The following is a 10,661-nucleotide window of genomic DNA, read 5'->3' as shown; positions in this document are numbered from 1 at the left end:
ACAATATAATATACTATGGGCTAGACTACAGAATAGAGACTAGCTGGACTATAGCCTAGATTATAATATAGACTAAACTACAGACTAGAATAAATACTAGACTTTGGACTAGACTATAGACTAGGCTATAGATTAGATTCTAGACTAGACTAATGACTAGACTAAGGACACACTACAACTAACATAGACTGTAGACTAGATTACAGACAGACTGTAGAATAGATATCATACTAACTATAGACTATAATACGATAGACTAGACTATAGACTAGACTATAGACTAGACTATAGACTAGACTATAGACTAGACTATAGACTAGACTATAGACTAGACTATAGACTAGACTATAGACTAGACTATAGACTAGACTATAGACAGACTATAGACTAGACTATAGACTAGACTATAGACTAGACTATAGACTAGACTATAGACTAGACTATAGACTAGACTATAGACTAAGACTATAGACTAGACTATGACTAGACATAGACTAGACTAGACTAACTAGAGACTAGACTATAGACTAGACTATAGACTAACTATAGACTAGACTATAGACTAGACTATAGACTAGGCTATAGACTAGACTATAGACTAGACTATAGACTAGGCTATAGACTAGACTATAGACTAGACTATAGACTAGACTATAGACTAGACTATAGACTAGACTGTAGACTAGACTATAGACTAGACCTATAGACTAGACTAGTAGACTAGACTATAGACTTAGACCATAGACTAGACTATAGACTAGACTATAGATTAGACTATAGACTAGACTATAGACTAGGACTATAACTAGACTATAGACTAGGCTTAGACTAGACTAGCTAGACTAGACTATAGACTAGACTTAGACTAGACTATAGAATAGACTATAGACTAGACTATAGACTAGACTATAGACTAGACTATAGACTAGACTATAGACTAGACTATAGACTAGACTATAGACTAGACGATAGACTATAGACTAGACTAGACTAGACTATAGTCTAGACTAGACTATAGTCCTAGTCTATAGTCCTAGACTAGACTATAGACTAGATTTTAGACTCGACTATAGACTAGACTATAGTCCTAGACTAAAGACTAGACTATAGACTAGACTATAGACTAGACTATAGACTAGACTATAGACTAGACTATAGACTAGACTATAGACTAGACTATAGACTAGACTATAGACTAGACTATAGACTAGACTATAGACTAGACTATAACTAGACTATAGACTAGACTATAGACTAGACTAAAGACTAGACTATAAACTAGACTATAGACTAGACTATATAGTCTATATAGACTAGACTATAGACTATATAGACTAGACTATAGACCAGACTATAGACTAGACTATAGACTAGACTATAGACTAGACTATAGACTAGACTATAGACTAGACTAGGCAATACTATAGACTATACTATGTTCTAGACTACACCATAGATTATGCTTAGATTAGGCTATAGATTTGACTACATACCGGACTATAGACTAGGCTATTGACTTTACATCTATGGATTATGTAAGTCCAGAATCAACTATATATTGAATTATAGATTTCAATATGGTTCAGCGGATCTTTTTTCGTCTTTGGATAACTATCGAAAATTATATTTAAATCATAAAATCTACATACCTTCATGCATATGAACCAGCGTATCCAATAGATAAATAAAATCACATAAATAATCTAAGAAATACCATACTGGTGTGGCTCGCAGATTATTTCCCAAAATACAGAGCGACCCACTACAAAAATGATATTGTATAACACAGCTAAGGAGACAATTGCCAGCCACTAGAAATAAGGAAATTTTTTAATATTTTTTAGTATGAATAAGAGTACTTCTAAAACTTACCCGATAATGTGACTGTAAAGTAGGATTAACCGACAAACGATTACATAAACGACTCGAACCACGTATCTCACATGCTGGACCCGAATCGGCAGGATTTGTGTTGCTGCCATCATTATTATTGTCGGCTGGTGGTGTTTTACCAATCTTGTCGGTATTTGTGGTATTAGAGAAACGTTCAAGAAACCAATCGGGCGGTTTCGAACGATTACGTTTCGTTAAACGTTGACGCAGGGCATTTAAAGTGCGACGCAGTGTTGAGGGTTTTGTACGTTTGCTGGGATCCTGTAAAAGATTAGAAGAGAATAGAGAGAAAAAAATTACTTTAAATGCTTAAGTTCTTAAAAGCAACTGACTGTCATTGACTTAAGTCATTCTTTATTATGATATTGAAATGGTTAATGATTTCTGTTGCATGCCTCGGGCAAGGAGTGAGTTGTGTGTTGTTATGAGTTTATCCTTCGGTACTTATTAAACCTTGAGGTATAAATGTTTGCACTTTATATCAATATCAATATTAATATTATTTCTTTTTTTTGTTTTTTTCTTCTACTATTTTGTGTATTTTGCTTTCTACAACAATATTATCATAATAAACACACCCACCAGAGTGAGCTAAGGGAATTTATTTATATTAAAAATGTCTGTTTGTATGTATAGCTATATAACCCAATAAACAATTTGATTAGAAATACAAATTAAAATAGATAAAGACATTCTTGTTAAACTTGATATTAAGTAAATATCAAGTCAATCCTTTTAGCTCTTTAAAAGCTTTTAATTTCTAACAACTTTATTTTTGATAATTCATATACAAATACTTGTTGGTCTTAAGTCATATTAAAACTGTATCTTTTGAGTATTATATACACTCATAAATACATATGTATGTGTGTATGTATGTGTTATATATATCGTTTACAAACTCATATTATATTGTATGTTATAAAATAGAAGGAAGAATAACTTGGAATACAATGTGGATAAACGTGTCGTTGACACATTATAGCATCTTACGTAGTTCCCATTTTTTTTACGACCCCACTAGGCATTAATCCATTAATAATGACATTTAATAATTTGTGCATGTCATTTTTGCGACTAGTCTTAGTAAAATATACACACATCACATCAAAAACTGTTTGGAATTAATACTTTAATATGAAATTAAATTTTACGAAATTTACTTAGACTGATAGACAAACTTGCTAATTTTATTTGTACTTAAGGATGTGTGTTTTGTTAGTCTTAAACTAGACATGAAATCTTGAAATTAAAATTGTGTTTGCATACATAAATTTACAGTACCAAATATTGGGGATAGACAGACTGGCATGCACACATACATACAAATGTTGGTTTGAAAGGAAAATATATTGTACTTAAAGTTAAAAAAATAATTTTTTTGTTTCCAGTACTTATTTAAATATTAAAATTTCAGAAAAATTAATGAAAATTGTCGAGCGGAGACAATTTTGGGAGACAAAACGGGCCTGGATATCATAAAACTAGCTTCCAGCCAGAAGTGAGTTGTAATAAATATGGCACCAAGGTTTACCTCTAGTTCAGTTCTTGTTCACTTCCAGTTCAGTTCTAATTTAATCTCTATTCGAGACTTAAATCAAGGCTCTACCCTAGGCTATATTTTAGGGTGTATTCTAGACTATAGACTAGACTATACTCTTAACTATGGACTAGACTATAGACCAGAATGCATATAGACTAGAATATAGATTGGGCTATATACTAGACTATAGACTCGACTATATACTGGACTATAGACTCGACTATATACTGGACTATAGACTAGACTATAAACTATAGACTAGACTATAGACTAGACTATAAACTATAGACTAGACTATAGACTAGACTATAAACTATAGACTAGACTATAAACTATAGACTAGACTATAGACTAGACTATAGACTAGACTATAGACTAGACTATAGACTAGACTATAGACTAGACTATAGACTAGACTATAGACTAGACTATAGACTAGACTATAGACTAGACTATAGACTAGACTATAGACTAGACTATAGACTAGACTATAGACTAGACTATAGACTAGACTATAGACTAGACTATAGACTAGACTATAGACTAGACTATAGACTAGACTAGAGACTATAGACTAGACTATACTAGACTAGACTATAGACTAGACTATAGACTAGACTATAGACTAGACTATAGACTAGACTATAGACTAGACTATAGACTAGACTATAGACTAGACTATAGACTAGACTATAGACTAGACTATAGCCTAGACTATAGACTAGACTATAGACTAGACTATAGCCTAGACTATAGACTAGACTATAGACTAGACTATAGACTAGACTATAGACTAGACTATAGACTAGACTATAGGCTGGACTATAGACTAGACTATAGACTAGACTATCTAGACTATAGACTAGACTATAGACTAGACTATAGACTAGACTATAGACTAGACTATAGACTAGACTATAGACTAGACTATAGACTAGACTATAGACTAGACTATAGACTAGACTATAGACTAGACTATAGACTAGACTATAGACTAGACTATAGACTAGACTATAGACTAGACTATAGACTAGACTATAGACTAGACTATAGACTAGACTATAGACTAGACTATAGACTAGACTATAGACTAGACTATAGACTAGACTATAATAGACTAGACTATAGACTAGACTATAGACTAGACTATAGCTAGACTATAGACTAGACTATAGACTAGACTATAGACTAGACTATAGACTAGACTATAGACTAGACTATAGACTAGACTATAGACTAGACTATAGACTAGACTATAGACTAACTATAACTAGACTATAGACTAGAACTATAGACTAGACTAGAGACTAGACAGAATAGACTAGACTATAGACTAGACTATAAGACTAGACTAAGACTAGACTATAGACTAGACTATAGACTAGACTATAGACTAGACTATAGACTAGACTATAGACTAGACTATAGACTAGCTACTAGACTAGACTATAGACTAGACTATAGACTAGACTATAGACTAGACTATAGACTAGACTATAGACTAGACTATGAATAGACTAGACTAGACTAGACTAGACTATAGACTAGACTATAGACTAGACTATAGACTAGACTATAGACTAGACTATAGACTAGACGATAGACTAGACTATAGACTAGACTATAGACTGACTATCAGACTAGACTAGCCTAGACTAGACTAGACTAGACGAGACTAGAACTAGACTAGACTAGACTAACTAGACTAGACTAGACTAGACTAGACTAGACTAGACTAGACTAGACTAGACTAGACTAGACTAGACTAGACTAGACTAGACTAGACTAGACTAGACTAGACTAGACTAGACTAGACTAGACTAGACTAGACTAGACTAGACTAGACTAGACTAGACTAGACTATAGACTAGACTAGACTAGACTATAGACTAGACTAGACTATAGACTAGACTATAGACTAGACTAGACTAGACTATAGACTATAGACTAGACTACAGACTAGACTAGACTAACTATAGACTAGACTATAGACTAGACTATAGACTAGACTAGACTATAGACTAGACTATAGACTAGACTATAGACTAGACTATAGACTAGACTATAGACTAGACTATAGACTAGACTATAGACTAGACTATAGACTAGACTATAGATTAGACTAGACTAGACTAGACTATAGACTAGACTATAGTAGACTATAGACTAGACTATAGACTAGACTATAGACTAGACTATAGACTAGACTATAGACTAACTAGACTATAGACTAGACTATAGACTAGACTATAGACTAGACCTATAGACTAGACTATAGACTAGACTATAGACTAGACTATAGACTAGACTATACTAGACTATAGACTAGACTAGACTAGACTATAGACTAGACTATAGACTAGACTATAGACTAGACTATAGACTAGACTATAGACTAGAGTATAGACTGAACTATAGACTAGCCTATAAGCTAGACTATAAGCTAGACTATAAGCTAGACTATAGACTAGACTATAGACTATCGTATAGGCTGAACTATAGACTAGACTATAAGCTAGACTATAGACTAGACTAAACTATAGACTATAGAATGGACTAGTAGACTAGACTATAGACTATAGAATAGACTGTAGACTAGACTATAGACTAGGCTATGGACTAGACTATAGACTAGACTAAATTATAGACTATAGCAAAGACTATATAACGCACCACTGTTCAGTTATACATATTAATCTAAAAGTATCAATTTGTTTGGCTTATCATCATCTTACATTTATAACAATTTCTATAGTTTGCAATATGAAAGTAAGTTTTTTTGTAATTTTTCACTTACAATTATATTATAAATATTATTAACATGTTAATTTAAAAAGATATTATTATTAATGAAAATTATATTAAATGTCTTGAAATATTATTATGCTAGAGAGCCCGAATAAAGGGACAGAGTATCATTAATTATATTTATACTTTTTGTTTATTTTAAGTTTAACATGTATTTATATGAATTTCTTTCCAAATAAACGTACAAAAAAAAAAAAAAAAAAAACAATTTCTATAGTTTTTGTTTTTATTACATACATATCCTGTCATTTTTATTATTATTCCGATTACTAATACAATTTTATCCCACATGTCACTCTTATCATGTGTTGGTAAATTGAGTCTGTTGTATATCCCCGTGATCCTTGCAAATATGTCTAACACATCTATATATCACTTTAACAATTGCATAAAGAAATTATTAATTTATAATATTTTCTTTAATGTAAGTATAGATTTCAAGGTTAATTTAATAATAAATAAGTGAGAATGTGTAGATGGGCATGGTCGACCATATAATACCCTACAATATTGATAAGGTTAAAAATGTGGTTTATTTTTAATAATAAAGCATTTAATTCGATTTTTACCATAATTAAGAAATATTTTAACAATTTGTGGGCAAAAAAAGAGATGGGGTCAGGGGTTAGTAGGTGCCTATCCTTATAAACCTTGGTAGAGGAATTTACGTCCACATTAAAGTTATTTATGCATAATTTAAAGGTGATATTGACTTATTATAAGTAATAAGTCATTCAAGACAAGAATACCGACAAGAGATAATGGGGCCGCGAACATTGCCCTAAAGGACGACGTGATTTCAATCTACAATGATGGTTCAAAGACAGAAAGGGGCAAGGAATCGGGAATTTTCTCCGAACAGCTGCCTGTTCGACTACCTGACACCTGCACGATCTTTCATGCAGAGATGTATGCCATCGGTACAGTCGCGAGAAGAATCCGCGAATTGAATCTCGAAAATTCGACTATATATATATATATATATATATATGTATATATATATATACTTGGACAGCCTTGTATCAATCAAGGCTCTTAACTCCAATGTTATTTAATCGAAATGTCTTCTCAATTGTATTCAATCATTGGCAAAACTGACACAACATCACGTTGAGTTCATATGGGTTACAGGACATGAGGCCATCCGGGGAAATGCCCAACCAAGGTTACACTCCTCTGGTCACCTTATCATAGATAGATAGATGACTGGGCTTTGAGTGAGATAGGACTCAGTTGGTCAAATATCACCACTTGGACTCTTTTGTCTTTAGTAAAAACTCGATTAGACTTCTTACTGGTATAATTACTGGGCACTATATGACATATGTCGGAACGTATGTACTAACCACGTTATAGCTACTCTAGAAGCTGTTTGAACTTGGAAGAAGAGGAATCGGTGACTGCCCAGCCTTACAGGAGCACAGGCTACTATATCTAGGTAGAGCTCTTTTCCATGTTCTGGACTGTCTCATAGATGCGTCACTAATTCTAATGGTATCACACATAGATAGACAGATAAACGGACGGACATAACTAACCCTGCTCAGAAAGTGGTTCTGAGACGATTGGTATACTTTAAGGTGGGTTACAAACATCAACACAAACGCATAATACTCTCCCCACTATAGTGGTGTAGCGTGCGCATAAGGTTTACATGAACAGACAGGCATACAGACAGACAGACAGACAGACAGACAGACAGACATACCGACAGACAGACGGACATAGCTAATTCGGCTATGTGAAAGTGATTCTGAGCCGATTGGTGGGTTACAAACATCAGCACAAACGCATAATGCTCTTCCCACTCTAGTGGTGTTATGGTGTTTACAAGGTTTACATGGAAAGACAGACATACAGATGGACGGACATAGTTAACCCGGCTAAGAAAGTGATGCTGAGGTGGGTTACAAACATCAGCACAAACGCATAATACCCTCCCCACTATAGTGGTGTAGGGTATTATATGAATATATTCATTTCAATTCCACTATTAACTTTAATACTTCGAAAAACAGCAAACATTTCTTTAAATTTTTATAAAAAATTCTGGGAAGCAGTTGTTATTTTTGAAATTTTTATAAAATTTTATTAGTTTAATAATTTTATTAATTAATTAAATAGTAAAAATAATAAATAAAACTAAAATTTTATAAATTATAAATAATTACCATTTCATTGTGACCAGTTATCGCGGCTATATCTATGGCTTGCACCATGTTGATGATGATGAAAACGTTGAAATTATTTTATTTATTTATTTTATTTTTTTTTATTTTATTTTTATAGTAATTCTTGTAACATTTTATTATTATTTAAATTTTAAACTTTTTTTTTAATATTTTCTTCATATACAACATACATATGTCTGTCTGTCAGACTTTAATTTGAAATCCTTTTTAATACTTTCGAGTTTCATTTATTTTCATTTGTTTTGAACGATATTAAATTCAGCAAATATTGTAGACATACGTTTTAAGACGAGTAGAAAACTTTACTAAACTTTTTGTAAGAATAATTTTTTATAAACTTACAATTTTTTTGCATAAAACACACATTTTTTTTTTGTTCTTGAGCAAAAAAAAATAAAAAATTTAACTAAAAAGAAAAAGTGGTCAAAATATTTTAATGCATTTTATTGTATGTAAATTTTGATAATTTTTACATTATTTCCAATATTTTATTTTATAAAATTCTTTCTTTACACACACACACACAGTCACTTTGCCTCAAGAGGTGACCAACTAAAAAATGTCTAATAAAATACATAAATTTGAAAAAAAAAAAACAAAAATTAATTAAAATTCCATATAAGTAACGATTATATTGTTGTTGTCGTTGTAATAAAGTTGTTTTTATAGCTGGTTTATTTTTGTATTTTTTTTTTATTTCAATTCAATTAAATATTGTCTTTATTGTTGATGATTTTTTTTCTATATATTTTATTGCAATTCTATTGAGTTTAAAGAAAAAAAAAATATTAAATAAATCACTTAAACAAAATTTAAGTTTTCCTGTATGTATGTCATGTATAGTTAAGTATGTTTGTTAAGTTGCTAAAGAATGAGTGTTGAAGTTTAGCTGCATAAATAATTCTGACACGTCTTGGTTTTTGGCACACACATTTTTATTTGGGAAACTTTTCTGTATTCAAATATACAAATGTACGTATCTTTTGACCCACATCTTTTACCAAGTTTACATGGGAATCATACAGAAAAAGCCTAAATAATTTAAATACTGGTAAGGATGTCTGTCTGACTGATAAACTTGAGATAATGTTTATACCCTACTGTAGCTACAATTGACATGAAAAACTCATTACAAAAATACCTTTTTTTAGGACTTTTTGACATCGAAAAATACCGCAGTAGTTTAGTCCGCAGACTTGTCAATGGACTAGCCCATACACCAGTCAATAGGCTAGTCAGTATACATACTAAGTAGACTTGTCAATAGACTACTCTATAGACTAGTCAACAGACTACTCTATAGACCAGCCAATAGACAACTCAATTGACTACTCAACAGACTAGTTCATGGTCCAGTCAATAGACCATTAATTAGTCTTGTCAACATACTGATTAATATAGTTGTCAATAGACTAGTCCACAGACTTGTCAATAGTTATATAAACCAGCTGGTCAATAGACTAATCGATAGAGTAGTCCATAGACAAGTAGATAGTACAAGTAGAATACTCCACAGACTTCATCAATAAACTAGTCAACAGATTAGTCAATATATATATATATATATATATATATATATATATATATATATATATATATATATATATATATATATATATATATATATATACTACTCCATAACTAGTCTATAGACTAGTTAATAGTCTAGTTAATAGACCGGTCAATAGTCTTGTCAATATAATAGTCCATTGAAAAGTAAATAGGCTAGTCAGTAGACTAGTCAGTAGACTCGTCAATACACTAGTCAATAGACTGGTTATAGACTTTTGAGTATACTAGTCAATACACTAGTCAATAGACTAGTCAATAGAATTGTCAACAGATTAGTCTAGGCTAGGCAATAGACTATTCCACAGACTACTCAATAGATTATTCCATAGTCTACTCAATAGAGTAGTCCAAAGGCAACTCAATAGACAAATCCATAGACTATTCAATAGACTATTCTATAAACTACTCAATAAACTATTCCATAGACTACTGAATATACTTGTCCATAGACAACCCAATAGACTATTCTATAGACTACTCAATAGAGTAGTCCATAGGCAACTCAATAGACTAGTCCATAGACTAGTTAATAGTCTAGTTAATAGACCGGTCAATAGTCTTGTCAATATAATAGTCCATTGAAAAGTAAATAGGCTGGTCAATAGACTAGTCTATAGACTGGTTATAGGCTAGTCAATGCACTAGTCAGTAGA

The 10,661-nt window shown here is 31.8% G+C and overlaps 1 protein-coding gene across 2 annotated transcripts; it reads right to left on the bottom strand.

The window, feature by feature from the left end:
• Window positions 1–1,647: 1,647 nt before the first annotated feature.
• Window positions 1,648–8,795, bottom strand: LOC119614866 (cyclic nucleotide-gated cation channel subunit A-like). 2 transcript variants are annotated; one of them, XM_037970963.1, is made up of 3 exons: window positions 8,416–8,795; window positions 1,873–2,154; window positions 1,648–1,811 (listed from the first exon to the last, which is right to left on the bottom strand). In XM_037970963.1, exons 1-3 carry the CDS (start codon window positions 8,461–8,463, stop codon window positions 1,704–1,706), a joined length of 438 nt encoding a protein of 145 aa, XP_037826891.1. In that variant the 5' UTR covers window positions 8,464–8,795; the 3' UTR covers window positions 1,648–1,703. The 2 variants fall into 2 exon arrangements, with proteins under 2 accessions (XP_037826891.1, XP_037826892.1); XM_037970964.1 differs by lacking the exon at window positions 8,416–8,795 and adding an exon at window positions 2,226–2,366.
• Window positions 8,796–10,661: the final 1,866 nt, after the last annotated feature.

The sequence above is a fragment of the Lucilia sericata genome, unplaced genomic scaffold, assembly GCF_015586225.1.
Source record: "Lucilia sericata isolate MDLA Ls3-8-SP2 unplaced genomic scaffold, ASM1558622v1 Contig003548F_arrow, whole genome shotgun sequence".
Classification (NCBI taxonomy): domain Eukaryota; kingdom Metazoa; phylum Arthropoda; class Insecta; order Diptera; family Calliphoridae; genus Lucilia; species Lucilia sericata.
This window is presented reverse-complemented; position numbering and strand designations above follow the sequence as displayed.